The sequence below is a fragment of the Zingiber officinale genome, chromosome 6A, assembly GCF_018446385.1.
Source record: "Zingiber officinale cultivar Zhangliang chromosome 6A, Zo_v1.1, whole genome shotgun sequence".
In the NCBI taxonomy this organism is placed as follows: Eukaryota; Viridiplantae; Streptophyta; class Magnoliopsida; order Zingiberales; family Zingiberaceae; genus Zingiber; species Zingiber officinale.
In genome coordinates this window covers 107,367,340-107,386,085 of record NC_055997.1, presented here as the reverse complement: position 1 = coordinate 107,386,085, position 18,746 = coordinate 107,367,340, and the positions used below count along the sequence as shown (strand labels likewise).

The window sequence follows — 18,746 nt, the reverse complement described above, 5'->3', positions numbered from 1 at the left end:
ACTTTAACTTTAGGATTTCATTAAAGTTTTTTTAAAAATTAAAATATTTTTTAAAATAGTTTTAAAATGAATTTTTAAATGATTTTTAAAATAATTTATTTTTAAATAAATTTTAATTTTAATTTTAATTTTGATTTGGTTTTAATTTGAGTTTAGTTTTAATTTAATTTTAGTTTTAAGTTAATTTTTTAATTAGTTTTAGGTTAAGTTTTAAATTTAATTTTTATTTTTAATTGTAATTTAATTTAATTTAATTTAAATTTTTATTTTATTTTATTATTTATTTTATTGTATTTTGATTTATTTTAATTTCATTTATTTAATTTATTTTAATTTTAATTTAATTTAATTTAATTTTAATTTAATTTAGTTTAGTTTAATTTAAATTTAAATTAATTTATTTTAATTTATTTGATTTAATTTTTGATCCTTAGTCATGTCACTTGATCTATGTTTCAATCAGAGTATTCTATAATTTTTTGAGATGAGTTTAGATGGAATTTTTAGGGTTGAATTTAACTTTGTGTTAGATTCAAGCTTAGTTTTAGATTTAACAAATATATATTCTTCGGATAAACTTCTGGGTTATGATGAGTCACGAGGATATCATTAGAGTAACCATGCCTTCGAGGTTTTTGAAATAATCCTATCCACTGAATTTAGTACACAACTTTGGTTTAACTAGTTAGGATTCGTAAAGGATAGCTTCAGTTAGTTCCACTAAGCCAAATGTACCAGGTCGAAGTCATATCTTCCTAGACATGCATAGATAGAGTTTCCCTAACCTATTATCATCCAAAACTTCACCAGTACCATTGATCAAGTTAAACTTTTATCCCTTGTTGACTAATCCTAATTACCCAACCGGGTAAACTATTATTTTGGATATGACAACTAATTTGAGTCTCCCCCTGAATTATTTGGTTAGCTTTAAGTTTTGGGTTTGTGCCGATTACTATTATAATAATAGTAGACTTGGTGGTAATTTGAGTTAGTTTTGTAGTTATTTGATTTAAGTTTATTTGAATTTGCATTGTTTGATTTTATCTTATTTTTTAGTTTGGAATAAAGTTTTGAAGGTTTATTTTGATTTGGTTTTGAATTAATAGGTTTAGTTGGATTTAATTTTAAATAATGAATTTTATTTTTAGGTATATAAAAATGATTGAGTCCTATTTGTAAGGTTAAGCACGCTTTCGGAACCCAAGCTTTAGTTAGTTTCTTATTTTGAGTTATTAGTGATATAAACATTTTGTTAGTCGAGCTAGACTTGTATCTGAGTCCGGATTTATTGTATACATCTCTTTGTGATCCAAGTATCTGTTGGTGCGGGAAGCATCTGACGATCGAACCCAAGTTTTGATAATGGCAAAGGGATTCAAAGTTAAGATTATTTGTTATCTAATGTGCTTGATTGAGCTTGCAGGAAAGTCCTAAGTGTTCTTAGGGAAAAGTCCTAGCTGCGGTTAGGTAAGGTGAAAACCCTAGGGGGTGGTAACCCTAGGTCCTAGGGGGTGGTAACCCTAGGTGGAGGAAAATCCTAGGGGGTGGTAACCCTAGGTCCTAGGGAGTGGTAACCTTAGGTGAAGGAAAATCCTAAGGGACGGTAACCTTAGGTCCTAGGGGGCAGTAACCCTAGGTGGAGGAAAATCCTAAGGGGGGGGGGGGGGGTAACCTTAGGTCCTAGGAGGTGGTAACCCTAGGTGGAGAAAAACCCTACGAGGCAGTAACCCTAGATCCTAGGGGGTGGTAACCCTAAGCACAAAGTTCAGTCGGTCTGGAGGATCGGACTTGCACCAGGGAATCTCTCCTGAGAGGAGTAGGTGAGGGCGCGTTCCCTGTAGAGGGAACAGTAGGCGTCGGGTCGACCTAGGGTTTTCGGTTGGAAATCCGAAGTCAACCCCAGACAGTCCATTGACTGTCGATATTTCATTTAGTATACCTATTCTGTGCTAACTTTGTTTTGCAGGGTATGTGTTTGGGACTAACACATTTTGCAGGAACAAAGAAGCAACTTATACCTCGGATGAACAGTGTCTGAAGCGCCTCCATGGAGCTTAGAGGCGCCTCGGGTGCAAGCCGAAGCCAGCTGTCCAGAGGAGCTGGAGGCGCCTTCGTGGGGAGTGAAGACGCCTTGGACCAGGGATTGGAGGCGCCTTGGATGGCCATGGAGGCGCCTTCAAGCTGATAAGGTGCGACGAGTTCAGCAGTGATCCACGCGGTTGACTCAGAGGCCTAGAGGCGCCTTGGATGGTATTGGAGGTGCCTCCAGCACTGTATAAAAGAGGACTTCGAGCAGCTCCTTGAACAATCAGTAAAAACACGATCTTTCATCAACGTGCTGCTCCAAAATACGCCCAGAAGTGTTGTTGCAAGTCCCCGACGACCTGAAGCTCCGAGATTCCGATTATTGTCGTCTGTATAAAGTTTTATTATTGCACTTATTGTAATACATATTTGTAAACATTTTGCGCGATATAGTTGTTGCCCACAGTAAGCGATCAACGATCGCGGGCCTTGGAGTAGGATTCGCCCTAGGCTCCGAACCAAGTAAATTCTTGGGTCGTTCTGTGTGATTGTTCTTCTGTTGTTTTATTTCCGCTGCTTAAACTCTTGAATGATTTCCTAATACGAAACGAGTGAAAGCCACAAGCGTTATTCACCCCCCCTCTAGCGCTTTCGATCCAACAGTATCATATCGAGGTACTTGGATCTAGTTATGAATTTCTCTAGTAGTTCTTTTAGTTCAGCTATTTTGCCTTTCAATATAGAATTATCCTTTTTAAGTTTTGCAACATGAATTGTGATTTAGAATTATCCTTTTTAAGTTTTGCAACTTGAATTGAGATTTCAGCTTGCCTTGGCTCAGTTGTTGAATCCGAATTTAGTTGATTATTAAGTATTTTATTTTCTTTGATTAGTTCATTTATTTTTTTAGAATTAATTAATTTTTTATTTAAACATGTTATTATTTTAAATAACTTTTTGTTTAAAGTAAATTATACCTCCTCGTAACCTTCATAAACGAGTGTGGACTCGTGGCTCGATTCGAGTTTGGATTCGTCTTCTAGGTCGCTTTTCGATTTTGGTCCGTAAGCCATCATCGCGAGGTAGTTGGTGTGCTTCGATTCATCGCCATCTGGTTCCTCTACGGATGATTCGTCCCAAGTCGCCTTGAGGGCTTTCTTCTTCTTGAGATTTAGTCAGTCGACCTTGTAGTGCCCCTTCTTGTTGCATCCAAAGTATGTGATGTTTGACTTGTTGCTGGGGTTAAAGGTGGAGTTGATCTTCTGCAAGTCCTTTTTGGTGAAATTCTTCTGTCTCTTGGTGAACATCTTCCTTACCAGGTTCACCGGGTATTCTTCATCGTCCGGGTCTTAATCAAACTCAACTTTAGGTTCTGGTTTGGTTCTGGACTTTTCTTTTGATGTTCCTGCAATAAAGGCAACACGTTTATCGGGTTTAGCGTTAGTCTGTTCGTGTAGCTCTAATTTACAAAAAAAGTTCATCTAACTTTAACTTGGATAAGTTCCTCGAAATCTTATAGGCATCCACAATGGATGCCCACAGTGCATTTCGAGGAAATGCATTTAGAGTGTACCTTATAAGATCACGATTTTTCATCTGGTGGTCGATCATGTGAAGTCCGTTAAGGACGTCCTTTATCCTTGCATGTAGCTAATTTACAGTCTCACATTCCTGTATTTTTATATTAAATAATTTATTTAAATAGAGATCTCCTTTAGTTACCTTTGCGTCATTAGTTCCCTTGTGTAGTTCTATGTTTTTGTCCCATAGCTCCTTGGCGTTTTCGTGTGAACCGACGCGGTTCAGCTTCTCCTTTTTTAACCCGCACTAGATTGTGTTAAGGGTCCATTGGAATCCCGACGTTGTCAATTGGCACCTTATACCCTTTGGTGACGTTGAACCATTGGTCGAAGTCAGTTTTTAGGTACACCTCTATCCGCTTCTTCTAGTATAGGAAATCACCCCCATTAAAGAGTGGGGGGCAAATGGTCTTGTACCCTTTGTTTTAAGCCATTTAGAACTGTAGATAGAAAACTGAAGAAAGGTACCAAGACTTGGTCTTGGATTAGCAGAGTTTGAGAAGAAGAATAAAAAACTTCGAGGAACTCGAGTGGTGTTGCACCAACTTCGAGTTAAAAATCGAATGAAAAATCATTATTTGAAAGGGTAAATTCTACCAATTCAAATTGAGTACGAAAAACTAAAATTTGAAGAGAAAATAAAACAATTCCCCTAGCAAGATTGGTGGTTGCACTAATTCAGAGCAGAACCTGCTCTGATACCACTTGTTGGATTGAGTCACACGTGAGAGGGGGGGAGGGTGAATCACATGGTTTTGAAGACTTGTGTCTTTTTGAAATTTAAAAGATAAGCACACAATGAAAAATTAAGAAGAAAAAGAACACAAGAAAACACGGACGATTTTACTTGGTTCGGAGCCTTCGGCGACTCTTACTCCAAGACCCAGGTCCCGTAGACTTATCGACGGGTAATCCACTAAAATGCCTCTTATGGTACCTCCGGAAGAGAGAATTGAGTACAAAGAAAGTTAGAACAAGTGCAACACCCTGCGCTTGTTCTTTTGCAATAATTAATTACAAAAAAACTTTCGTTACTGACACGTATGAATCGAAGTGAGAGTGTTCGAGTATCGATGTCGATGTGACGGACGTGATCAGAAGTCCTCGGAGCAATAGTCAGGCATAACACCTTCGCAGCAGAGTCACAACAGGATGTCGAAGTAGTCGGAACCTCAAATAGACGCATAGTAGCTCATATAGTAGTTGTTGAATGAAGCTTGGTCGAGACTGCCTTAAATAGGGCATGGAAGACACCTTCCATAGGTGTTGAAGGCACCTCCAATGAGAGAAATTTTATCCTGACTTTGTTGTGCCTTATCTGCGTCGAGATCCAAATTTTATCCCTTGGAAGGCACCTTCCATGAACAGTGTGAAGGCGCCTTCGGGTACTGTTCATCGGAAGGCTTTTTGCTCCTTTGGCCCTGTAAGTTGTGTTAGTCCAAAACTAAAACAGCTAACCTGCAAAACAAAGTTAGCACAGTGAACGTAAAAAGTAGTAATTATCTTTTGTCCTCTTAGGACCAGGAACAGAGTCGTACCTACGTTCGACGAGGCCTGAAGCGCATACTAAAAAAATAACTTTTTGCTAAGGTAAATAATAATAAAGTTTAATTTACAAATAATATATATACTAAATATATAAATAAACTAAAAATAAATATATTACATCAATAAAAAGTTAATAAATATTTAAAATAATTATATAAACACTACTCGTCGAACTATTTCTTTCTCAATCGATAACATTGATAACTCATTTAGTGTATTTTGCAACACTGAGACCAATGCGGTGGCCGCAGGCAGTAACAAGGCGACAAGTAGTAACCACCATGAAATTAAGTCATAGTTCTCACAAGCGACTGAGGTAGCGTGCGACAACCCTGTGCTACTCAATTAGGTCACGTGAGCAAAGGCCAACCGCCAGCCTGCGCCGAGTGAGATAGCCACTGCGAGAATCGACGCAATTAGGTCACACAAACGATCCTTGTTGAACGATTATGTTACAATTAGTGTCACGTGTTGCATGACGAAGAAGATGGTCGAAGAAGAAGATTATGATTACCTCTTGTTCCATGGATCCATGCCTTGGTAGAAAGAACGCCGGAGAAGAAATTGCGTGCAAAGAAGAACAACACCGGAGAAGAAATTGTGTGCAAAGAAGAGTCATGCGTTGATGTGTGCCTCGGAGCCATGAGAATAAGTTTAACGGCCATTTAGGGTCCATGTCTCTCATTTTTTTAGTATAATTAAAAAAAAAATGAGCCCTTCATTAGGCTGGGCCCTGAGGCGGTTATCTCTCTGGCCTTATGAAAGTTACGGCTCTTACCAGGAACTAGTCAAGGTCACGTGTTAGGGATCCAAAATAGAACCTGGACCGACCCCTACTGTTCCTAAACCGGGATGCGTCCTCACAAAGTCACTCTCCTCCAATGACTTACCTTTACTTACCATCTTGCAGTCGGTTGACTAGTCTTCTAACCCACCAAGTCTTTATGCTAGTTATCCGATCCGCAGACCCAACTAGACTTCTGCCAGTTTTCCTTTCCCTTAGACTCAACCGGGCTTTTTGCCAAATATCCAGTCAGCCTGTTAACCTATCTGGTCTTCGCACTAGCTATCCAGTCCTGCGGACCTAGATGGATTTCAACCTGGTGTTTGGTCCTTCGGACTTATCAATTTCTACACACTTGGTAAAACAATTAGATCACAAAATACCTAACTTAACTTACTTATCATTAATCAAAACCTGAGTTAGATTGTTAGTGCAAACTGCACCAACACAATTCACTTGGGTATGACTCCTAGCATCAACTCACCGGGGTTCAGCTTCCCACTTCTCGTGGACATGGCTCCCAGCGTAAACTCGATTGGTCCCAGAGCCGGTTGGACCTCCAGGGCTCAACTCCCCACTTCTAATGGGCATAGCTTTCAGCGTAAAACCGATCAGCCCCAGAGCCTGTCGGACCTCCAGGGCTCAACTTCCCACTTCTCATGAGCATGGCTCCCAGCGTAAACTCTATTGACCCTAGAGTCGGTCGGACCTCCGAGATTCAGATCCTAACTTCTCATGGGCATGATTCCCAGCATAACTCGATCGGCCCCAGAACCGGTCAGACTCCCTCTAGGAGACAACATTATCAGAAAATTACAATCATCTGACAGAGAATAATAGCTACTAACCAAAGAATATTTCACTACTCTAACATATATACGTAACAGAACCTTCCTTTGCCTAGGGGAAGGTTGTTGTACGTCCTCCACTACCCGACCTATTCTGACGTCAGACATTCTCTGACGTTAGACATTCTCTAACGTCTCATTATTGTCGAAGTTATGAGAGGAGGTATAGAAAGGGATTCTCTCGGTTGGCCAGGTATACGTACGCGCATGCACACACATCGATACTACTGTTCATCTTCATTTTTCGTTGGGGCTATGATTCTGACTTCAGCATGAGTACCTACGCTAAGGACCCCTCTTTAATTCTCGATCTGACATTCTTGTTTGTTGTTTTTATGGTATGCCCAGGTTCGTGATTTCCAACTCCAGATTCTTTCTCTTTAGATATTTCTATCTTCTTGTGGATCGCTCGAACAGGATGAGAATCTAAGAAAAGTCACGAGCGAAGCTAACTATGAAACTTATTCAGGTAGGAAAGTCACGACGTTCACTTCCTTTTGCTATACCTTTGAGCAAAAATAGAAAGAATTTATTTTTTATCACTCGATTCCATTTGTTATCATCTCAAATGCAAGCAATGAAACTGGCTGAAGGACCAACGGACTTTAATTATTTTTTATTTTATTTATTTATTATTATTATTCTTATTTGCCTTGCAGGTCATAATCGTATTTGGAAGGTAGATTAAATTCTTGAGAGATTGGAGAATAAAATCCCACCCGAGACCGTTCGGTCATTATAAATTACTCCTTTTATCTCGCTGTGCTAGTCAGTTTTCACATAGCTAAGCTATTTTCTAATCCTTTTCTCTCAAAACCAAGCATATTACAGCTTAAAGTCAATTTCATCATATCCATAATAAAAATTCATTTAGATCATGTGCATAATTATTTTAAAATAATGTCCCCTCAGATGTTTGCGGTGGTTAAGACATACAAAGTTATCCTATTAAGTTATGGAATTAAAATTTGACTTATTCGAATATATTTTTTCATATGTCTGGATCACTGTATCAATGATTAATAGACATTCATAATTTACTTTTTTCATATTGACACAGAAATAAATTGACGGAGGTGCTAAGCGAACGAATCACCTTTTACTATATAATTATTTTAAAATAACTCTTATAATCGACACATTTGATACATGCATGAACATTTGATACAATAGAATTTGAAATTAATTTTCAATGAATACAAAAATATCTAGTTAGGTGGCTGATCTCCCTCATACAAAGGAATGTTACACCGGACAAATACTCCTCGTGATTTATCTCCTTCCCCTTCTAGAGTATGTGATGTTAGTGCATGAAACACCAGATGATTGAACCTAAGTTTTGATCATGGTAAAAAATTCAAAATTAAAATTTGTTGTTGTTCTAATAAGTTTGACTAAGTGTGTAGGAAATTCCTAAGTGTGGTAAAAGGTGATTCATTCGCCTCTAGCACCCCCTCCAATCATGCAGGAAAGTCCTAAGTGATCTTAGGCAAGGTGAAAAATCTTAGTTGAGGCTAGGCAAAGAAGCCCTAGTGGACACTAAGCATGTGAAAAGTCCTAGTTGTAACTAAGCAAGGAAATCGAGGTCCGTGGGACTGTGCGAAGTCTTGGTAAATCGAGGACGTCAGACAAAAATCCTAGGATCGAGGATACTAGGTGAAAGTCCGGGGGGGGGGGGGGCCGGGGGGGAGGGGGGTCGCAGACACCTGGCGGAAGACTGGACGAGTCAGGGTTCAGACGTCTAACAGAAAATCCTAAGTCTCATACGTTGAGCAAAAGTCCAAATAGTCTGAAGGATCGGTTTGGCATCAGGTACATTCTCCTGAGAGGAGTAGACGAGGATGTATTTCTCATAGAGAGAACAGTAGGCATCGGTTCGACCTAGAGTTTCTAGGAAATACGAAAGTTAGAATCGGATAGTCTAAGACTATCAACACACTATAATTTTATTGTGCTAACTCTGTTTTGCGGGTTAAATATGTTTCTGCTAGACTAAGGAAGTGTTTGGTTGATGAGTTTGGGAATAAAGGAATGGAATGATAGTAAAAGATAGTGTTTGGATTGTGGGTTTGGAAATAATAATTTGGGAATGATTACTAGATTTATGGGAATCAACCAAACCCATATAACTAGGTGGGTTTCATTTCCATTATCATTCCCATTATACTTTACTATCAAACTCATACCCATAGTCATTCTCATCATTTAACCAAACGCCACCTAACATGTTTTTGCAAGAGCAAAAATAAAGGGAAACTTCATGTGAACAGTGCTCGAGGCGCCTCCTGTGCTACTTGAGACGCCTCAGACACCCTGGTCGAAGACACCACGTGGAAGGGCGTGGAGGTGCTTCCCATACAGCTAGAGGCACCTTGGAGCTGGGTGCGGAGGCGCATCGAAGAGCATAGAAGGTGCCCTCCAGAGGATAAAAATCGTAGATTGCAGTGATTATCGTGACCAAAGCTTAGGGGATAATATTTACTTCTAGAGGCGTCTTAGACAAGGCTGGAGGTGCCTTCTATAGTTTATAAAACTCCTGTTCGAGCAGCTAACGAGACACAACTTCAATTCAAGTTTGCTATGACTTGTTTTTTGCTCGTTGCTTCAAAGACGACTTTACGACACTATAACATGACTCTGACAATCAAAAATCCAGAACTTCTAATCCTTAGTTGTCAGTATAATTTCATTGATAGCACATAAATTATTGTACTTGTACTTATTCAAAACTATTAGTGAATTGTTCAGTAAAAGTGATCGTCGATCGTGAGCCTTAAAATAAGAATTGTCATAAGCTCCGAACTAAGTAAAACCAAAAGTATTAACTTGATTTATATTATTCTCATCTTTATTTCCACTATATTTACTCTGTTAATTTTTAACGAAAAAAATAAAAAAATTACAAACGCTATTCACCCCTCCAGCACTTTGGAACATACATGTTGGGCCTTCCGGGAGAGAACGCTAAGACGACAGCTTCAATTTTGATGTAATAATTATTTTAAAATAATACAATAGACTTATTGTTAATGTATTTCATAAATTAGTTATCAAGAAGTTGTGTATATACATTAATAGATAACTCATCTGATAAATTTTAGTAAAATAAATGTACCCTTATTTAAAAATCTCAACAAAATATATTTGCATTTTAAAAATTTACTACACTTAAAAAAACAGAATCTCGTATGGTTAAAATAATATAGTTGATTATTTAGGTTTAACCATGTACTACATTAATAGAATATAATATAACACCATAATCCTTCAAAATAACAAAACACCCAAAGACTATTGAGAGAGAGAAGATTATTTAATTAATTTTTCTTCAAAACAATTAATTTTTTAAAATTATTTTAAAAAATATTATTTGATTTACCAGAACTCAAGCAAGGATCAGAGATAACAAACAACATATAACAGTCAGGAGGTTTCCCAAAAGTTTTTCCAGAACTATTTATTTGATCAGGATGAAGAACAAAGATATCGATAATACTAACTGACCAAAGAACTCATCCCCACAATTTGTCAGTCTTGAGATTTCTCTTAAACTTTACAACTTCAAAAAACCCACCGGATGGTTTCCACAACGAAGTGTGCAAATGTTAGAAGCAACTAAATGGTAAAATAGCAAAATTTTTGCATTCCAAAGCAGTTTAAAATTCTAAGCAAATGGCTGAAGCAGCAAGATGCGCAGCTGCACTACTGCATATATGTCTCCGAATCAATGCAAAAGACCAAAAGGCAAGATTATGATGCATCTGGACAGCCTCAAGATTGAATCATATTTTTTTGAAACAAAATGACAAAATTATAGAATACAGAGAAAATATTCCGTGGAGCTATTAGTTTGCTCATATGTCAACCAAACGTCTTGCCATTTGTTCTTCCTTTGCTAGACACATTGCAGGATTATCTTGGAATTGGCAAGGTTTTTACATGAATCTATTGGCAAATAGCCGTCAAAAGTATAGTTTTGAGCAATTGGTATAATGCGCCCAGAATGAGCCTCATATTTGATTTAGAGAATCACCAATATACATAGTGGTAGGTTGTTTGCAATTTACATTTAGTTGTCAAGACTCAGACACTCTGAGAATAGCTCGACAATGGTAAAAGATATAAAAACATCAGGATTGAGACTTCCCCAGGCCTAAAATCCTATTTCTTCGAATTGATTATACAAACCAAATAACAAATTTAAGTTCCTCCGTAGCCATCATTAGTGCTGTGGATCTTAACAAATGAGGTGGTTTCTCTCTGCACAAAAGAAGCTAGAACTCCTTGATGAAGGATAAAAATACGATTGGGAAACAAGCTAGATAATGGATTCCTAAGTATAACTATATAGGAGAGGACTGCTGTTCTGCCTCAAGAAATAAGTTGCCTGTTCTTTGGCATCCAACCAATTGACTAGTTAACTTGGACAAAAAAATGCTGGGAAAGGGTTTCTGACACCACATTCATGACTTCAAATCATCAGACATTGCAGAAGATATACAGTGCATTGTAAGGATATCCAGTGTGGCTGCCTTTGCATTACTAGTCTGGAGGACTACAATCTGTCAACATATATAACAGAACTTCTTTAGCTGCTAACATTAACCAATCAAAATTAATTTCAAGGTTTCCAGGGTAGGTTATGAACCACGGAAAAGAAATGTAGGGAATCAAGATTAAGTGAAAGCACACTTAAACTAATATATTAATCCAAGCTGACACCATAGTAGCAATAAGAATTAAGAAGTTTAGAATCCAATTGGTGCTTACGAGTGACATACCTGCTGATATTCCAACTCAAATTTCAAAAACTCCTCATTACAGGTCTCTACCATGTTTGCCAAGCTTTTAAGATTTTTGACAGGTTTACCATTGAAAGCCATTACCTAAAAGACATTGAAAATAGCACAGTGACTATGAAATCAGTCTTATCTTTTAAAAAATGGTAATTTTGTCAAAAGTCCACCATAGACTGCCATCATAGTCAATTAAATGCAATGACAGAATAAAATATACAGGAACTTCATTTCACCTGAGTGTTGGCAATGCCTTCGTAACCAATATTAATATCAGCCACAAGCACCTGAAATAAAAGGCTAATTAATCAGAAGCTTTCTTGTATTGAGTTGTAAAACAAAATTATAGGAATTACGCGCTTCCTATGTAGAGCCAAAAACCAAATATAGTGTATGTGTGTGTGCACATAATAACCTGTAGCTTTGCAAGACTATAGGGTTCATGAACTCTATGGGTATTTTGTTGATATTGAACTACTAGCAGAGTAAAGTGAGTTTAATTTTTTTTTAAAAAAAAAAAACTGAGGTTGTTTTCAGATTATTAAACTCCTGACATTTTGCAAAATAAGTAACATATATAGTGCAAAATAACATTCCCCAAAACCAAAAAGATAATAAAACAATTTCATGGAATAAACAAAAACCTGGGAGATAACCACAAGCTCTTCGTCATGGGATTGTGCCATTGCATGTAAATGTTTCTCCAACAACTTCACTGGTGCATCATACTCGTAGTCCTTCCCATACTGAAGAATAAGAATAAATTTAGAAAACATAGGCAGAGTCAACTATCTTATATGAAACATACCAGCCAACAGACACAAATGAAACTTTTTCCATAGTGGGTGGCATAATCTGTTAGGTCATATCATAGAAAAGTTCAACAATTATTACATCCTGGATGATATATCAACCAAAGCATGATATTTGCTCAGATCATTCTTCTCCCTATGTTTGATACTGAAAAATCTAAAACACTCAAGGGACAGAAGTATAGATTTTCAGGCAAGCATATACCTTTCATTCCCCATATTATTTAATTAATGGTTTACAAAATCCTTCTCTTTTAGTCCAACACTTGCATGTGAACCATGCCTTACTGATGAGTCCATAAACCTATCATGGCCCCCAAAGTGGGAGGTCCTGAGGTGTTTGGTTAAAGAGCATGGACAGATCTTTCAAGCATAGAGAATATTCCATAGTTACCTAATTTTAGTATGAGTATTAAAACGTGACAAGGAATCAGAAGCCAATTAGAAGACAGTTGCTAAGGCACAAAAAGTGAAGTGCAAAATGTAAATGCAATACTAACTTGCAAGTAAATAATACCAGATTCTAACCTACTGATCAAAGAAAATATCAAGACGACAAAAGTTTAGAGATTCCATATCCAAGAAAAAAATCAAGGCTAATTACTTCAGGCTTCAGGAATAGCTGTCATATATGATAACCTACTGTCCACTCAGAACAGTGCAGACAATATAAAAGGAACTGGTAAAGAACTTACTGCTCAGAATAAAAGCAGTCTTGTTGATGCCTAAAATATTTACCGTTACATAATTCTTGTCCATGCAATTTGTAACTATGTGATTGAAGATGACAGGGCTATATAAAAGCAATGAGATGTAAAAATGAACAAATCGTATTTAGTCAAAGAATGCTACATAAAGAAAGTTGTTCGTATATAAGAGTCTATTTTCAGTGCACCTCAGAGCGAAGATATGGAACAGATATGGCTGTAAACACGAAACCAGCAATTATATAATAAGATGGAGGCTTCCCATTGATGTGAGCTGGAACAAGTCTCTTGTGTGCTGCAAGTTTTATGTTGAACTCAAAAACTTTAGATTCTCGTAGAACTTTTATCACAGCATTCTCCCCAGTGAACTTCTGAGAAACCAGATAACTGAATCCAATTCGTTCACCATGCCTAAAAGGAACTACAATCACCGTGAAGACAATAAGTAACCATGCAATATGAATTTAACAGTTTTTTTCCCAAAAAAAGGGGGGAAATTGTTAGCATCCTTGATGTATTTATCATCCAAGCTTCTAACAATCATCAAAATTTCAAAGAATCACATTATGTTCATACAATGCAGTAAGGGTTGTGCAAAGCAAAACCCAAAACCAAGGTACCTTGAAACAAACATGCAACCTCAGAATTTTTGCCTGCTCCACGCAGAGGTTCTTCTTGGTATCATAGAATATGTTTAAACTTCTATTCATTGTCCCTCTAAGAAAAAAATTTAGAAGGATAGTATCTTTCCATGATCACTCAAATATTTCCAGACAGAAAAATAATCAAATCCAGATTTCTGTAGGTCCTTGAAAAAAAGCATAGAACTATGACAAGCTAAGTTCCTTTATCTACCCTACTTCTCTTCATTAACTTTAGAAATAAATTATTTGACAATATAAATTTTCAATAGAGAATAAGCTACAGTTTGCATACTTACTGAAGTGGTAGTCATTGGAATTAAACAGATACTTATAAAGGATGTAAACGATTAACTTGGTTGGTGTGCATTGCAGCAACTTGCACCACATTGATGTCATCCCTGCCAACTAAGTTCAATATTTTTCAGGGTTTGGACGGTGTCAACTACTAAAGACTACTCATTCAGTTTAATGTCTATTTAATTAGAAATATGATCAATAGAAGGAACCTATGATGCTCAACTCCAATCTCACAGTTTTACTATAAATTAACAGCTGACAAAGGAATAGCCAAAGCTTCACCATCAGTTGTTTAACTTTTACTAGTAAAAAAGCAAAGCTTGATAGCCTAGACCCCTCTATAAAATCCCATTAGTGATGCTATGTTAGCTACATGGTACCAAACCATGCAAAGATGTGATAAAACGCTCATGCTTATTCAGATATTTTTCCCTTTAGAAATGTGGATTAAATAAACCAAACTAAAGAGTTAGAATTGATTCTTCAGCCTTAAGCTACACATGATTGGTTCAAACTGAGAATCAACCAAGGATCATCTATATGTATATTGCATAGATTGTTATGTGTAAAATCTTATAAACTGATAATTAACAATTAAAAAAGCAACAAATGCACAAGAAAGTATCATAGCCATCAGTTGTCTTACTAGTTCCATCATTAGCAATGTTGACTCCATCAAAGCTCAAGATAATGTCAGATGACTTCAGGAACTGAACTTCAGGTGCAGTTGGTTCTATTCTTCTAACACGCACACCTTTTTGATCAGAGGTCATTCCCATTGCCTTCCGTAGATCCGGATTTTCCATTTTCTGCCACTCAACCCCAAATATAGGAAATCCTGTAAGAGTGAATTCAAAATAAATAATAAAACAAAAAAGAACATTTATGATGAGATATTCCAAGCAAAAAAAAAACACAAGTAGGTTTTGTTACACTGAAATTTACTATTATAGAGTGATAAATAAACGTATAGAATAAGAAAGATTTAATCCAGTCAGCATTACCGTTCATATCAATTTTGTAGCATCATATGTAACAATATAATAGATGACACTTCAAGGAGGAGCTGAAAGCGAATCATGGTGGATTACAGATATTTTCATGAACAAACGACTAGTGAAGTTAAGAGGTACAAATAGTTGAAATTTGAGCCACAAAAATGTCATGCAGAACCAATTCGACAGGTTGGATCTTGCAATGTCAAAATCCAGAACAGGAAAAAAGATGCAAACCAGAGTTTTGTAGTATGGTTAGATTTTCGAAGAAAGTATCATAAATAAGTAATGTGTCAACTGTCTTCACTTGATTGAAAGATTCCTTTATAAAAATTCCAAATTTCTTTAGAATACCTTGGTTTTTGTGTGAACAAGTCGCAAATTGGGACATAATTGATTCATTAGATTCTACCATTTCAGAAACCTTAAGCAGATAAAGATGACCGGTGACGGTTGGAATTTTGTGGCACATGATTATGGAAATCATCATCAATTATTGGGCAGTGAGATTCTAGAAGAAACTTCTTTACTAAAACGATCTAACTTAATTTTCAATGATAAACTATACATAGACAGCAAAAGGCCTCAGAGTAGGAACAGTGTGCAACTAATTAAGAGGAAAGGCTGATTAAAATCACCAAAAAAGCAAAAGAAATAGTTATGTATATCTCTCAAGTACCTGTATATTCCCCTGACTTCTCAAAATCCTGAATGAAATGCATGATGACAGGAGTTGGAATGACATAGCCAATATTCTCAGCATCTTCATGTTTAAGCGATTGAAATGCGATACCAACACATTTTCCTTCGTCGCTAAAAGCAGGGCCTCCAGAATTGCCTGAGTTTATAGCAGCATCTATCTGGCAATGACAACATGAAGCAATTTAAGTAAAGAAGCACATTTTTATTCCCAATAAATGGGCATGTTTCTGAACTGATATGGCACAACTGGAACTGACTGCACAAATAAAAATCTGCAAGATGGAATATTTTCAATTTAAACCTGTAGGCCCAAGAGTTCTGTGGAGCCATGGACATAGGGAAGTATCTCAATACGAGAGACAACACCACTTGTAACAGAGATTGTATCCCCTCCAATTGGATATCCAACTACAGTTACAGCATCTTGGAGCGCAGGCAATGAACCAAATTCAACAGGAGAAACACCCTCCCAGAACTCATCATTTTCAACCGTTAACATGGCTGCGACCAGAAATTTAAGATTTTTAATGTACTAATTCAAAAAGTCACATGGACTCAATATTAACCATCAATGACATGCACATCCAGTCAATTTGGAAGAAATCACTTAGATGTATAATCAGGTAACAATCAGCAGTTGGGTACATAATAAGAAAAATAAGCATACAAGCAGTTTGGTTATCAAAATGTGTGCCATGTAAGTTGACTATGTTCATTCAAATTCAAAGAGCAACAAAATAAGAATATACTAAAACTAAAGTCCAATTTCTTTCTGTTATTTGAACCAAAGTGTATATATCAACCCACGATTTTTCTATCAAGCCCCAATTAAAACAATTGCATTAATGCCTTAGCTTATAATGGGTCAACCAATTCTTCCAGTCAACTGCATAGATTGTATCTCTCTTCTCATATGGGGGAAAAACACACGACGTATCTCAAGCAGTTTATTATCATTATCCAAATTGATTATCCATTAAAGGGAAATTTGTTAGATCACACACACACACAAACAAACAAACAAACAAACAAAATGAAGAAGGTAAAGAAAAATAAGAATAGAAGTGGACTGTTCTAAGACCGCTCAACTCTTCAACTCACATCGAATATGTTTAAGGTTTCAATGGATATATTTTGTTGGTTCAATACTTTTGATGTTGGATTGAGGAAGGGAACAAACTCATATACTCTCCATTCGGTCCTTATATTTTTATTTATTTATGAAATACTCAATGAATATATCAAAAACAGTTGCTCTGTATGGATGTTAGGATGTACCTGACATGGTTCAAAATCAGCAATCTAAATAGTGGTTCGTGAAGCTAGAACAAAGCACTACATAGACCAAAAAATTCTAACCATTAGTTCTATTCTGCCAATCAAATTTACAGCACTAGCCAGAAAACTAAATATAACATATAAACATCCTGAATATCATCATACTCAAAAGTATAAGATACAAATCTCAACTAATATGAAGAATTGAATATATTTTTCGGTATAGAATGCAAACTTGAAAGTGTTAAACGGAGGAATAGATTTAGTTCAACAACAGTAGCGTCTTAATCCCTAAGCAAGAATAAGAATGATGCCATAAGAACAATCAGACTAATATCCACTGCATCGATAAAAGCAGTTAATGACTAAAGCGACAGAACAGTGGTCCATACCTATATCGCACTCGGTTCCAATGGCTAGGACCGTGGCGACATACTTGGTATCCGAACCACGCTTCTTAAGTTTGACCTGGGTGTAGTGCTCCACCGAGTGGGCGTTAGTAAGCACCCTCCTTCCGGAGATGACAAACCCGCTGCTGCTCGAGCTGTATTGCCGCTTCCGTTGCCAGGGCAACGAAAAGTTGGGCTCCGTGTGCACGCAGAACACCTTGACCACGGCGTCCATGGACGGCACCACGCGCACCACTTGACCCCACCTGGGGGGTGGAATTTGCGGGTCAACCGCCACAACGAGGTCGAGACCGGACTCGCCATCTACCTTGGGAGAAGCACTGGGTGGGGAGGCCTCGGCGCCGGAAGGATCCTGAAGGTGGATGGGGTTCTTCCTGCTGCCTCTGGTGGAAGGAGGCAGCGGCGCTGGAGACGGGGAAGACTCTGAAGGCGATGGCGACGGCGACGGAGACGCGAGGTCCATCGTGCCGGCGGCCGCGGGCTTCAGCATCCGGCCACGCTTACTCTTGAGGCCGCCCTTCCCCTTTGATGGGTCCATGGATCGCGCTAGACGACCAGTGATCAGAACCCTAATCGGAGGGGGAAGATGGATTGGGAAAGGAGGCGAAACAAAAACGCAGGAGGAAGCAACGAAGATGGTGCCAGGAGGGAAACAACGAAGAAGGTAGCTGTACCTTTTCAGTCTTTTTTTTTTTTAATTTTTAATTTTTAATTTTTTTCCCATGTTCTTACTGGACAAGAAATTAGGGAAATAATAAATATAATATTAATATTGACATAAACACTGATTTTATTTTGCTAAATTAAAAAAAAATAATAGAGAAGTTTTCACTTTGCCCCTTTAATTTAGTAACTTACATTTGACAAATTACCTAACGACGTAAAAGTTTAAAATATCTAAATCATGTATTCAAATTTTAAATCATATACTTCATACCCATTTTACCCTTCCTTGTATCAAATCGTTTGTTGCGGTGTAGCAATCAATTCGGGAATATAATAAAATTCCAAATTAATTGTTACACCGTATCAACCAATTTTTTTAAATGATCAATTTATAAAAAATTATTATTTTCAATATACTATAATAAATTTATATTTAACTATATGCATATAATAATCAGAAAAATTAAATAAATACATATAATTTACTTTTACATCATTCTAAATTTTCTAGATTCTAGATTGATAAATTAATTTTAACCAAAAATATCTCAGATTTATTTTAAATGACATGAGCAATCAATGGATCACGAGCCAAGTGTTAATTTAGGACTATATGATGGTTAAAATATCGGATATTATCATATGAAATTT

The 18,746-nt window shown here is 37.0% G+C and overlaps 1 protein-coding gene across 1 annotated transcript; it reads right to left on the bottom strand.

The window, feature by feature from the left end:
- Window positions 1-10,772: 10,772 nt before the first annotated feature.
- Window positions 10,773-18,089, bottom strand: LOC121997300 (protease Do-like 9). The gene is made up of 9 exons (XM_042551648.1): window positions 17,412-18,089; window positions 16,043-16,242; window positions 15,719-15,899; window positions 14,691-14,882; window positions 13,292-13,524; window positions 12,229-12,330; window positions 11,821-11,871; window positions 11,570-11,674; window positions 10,773-11,350 (listed from the first exon to the last, which is right to left on the bottom strand). The coding sequence occupies exons 1-9, from the start codon at window positions 17,965-17,967 to the stop codon at window positions 11,252-11,254; spliced, it is 1,719 nt and encodes a 572-aa protein (XP_042407582.1). The 5' UTR covers window positions 17,968-18,089; the 3' UTR covers window positions 10,773-11,251.
- Window positions 18,090-18,746: the final 657 nt, after the last annotated feature.

Bases quoted from the DNA above. Each gene is read 5' to 3' on its own strand.
- LOC121997300 (XM_042551648.1), bottom strand. From the start codon at position 17,967: ATGGACCCATCAAAGGGGAAGGGCGGCCTCAAGAGTAAGCGTGGCCGG. The intron at 15,900-16,042 runs GTTTAAATTGAA...TGTCATTGCCAG, and splicing joins CAGAACTCTTGGGCCTACAG to ATAGATGCTGCTATAAACTC. The intron at 14,883-15,718 runs GTACTTGAGAGA...TCACTCTTACAG, and splicing joins GAAGTCAGGGGAATATACAG to GATTTCCTATATTTGGGGTT.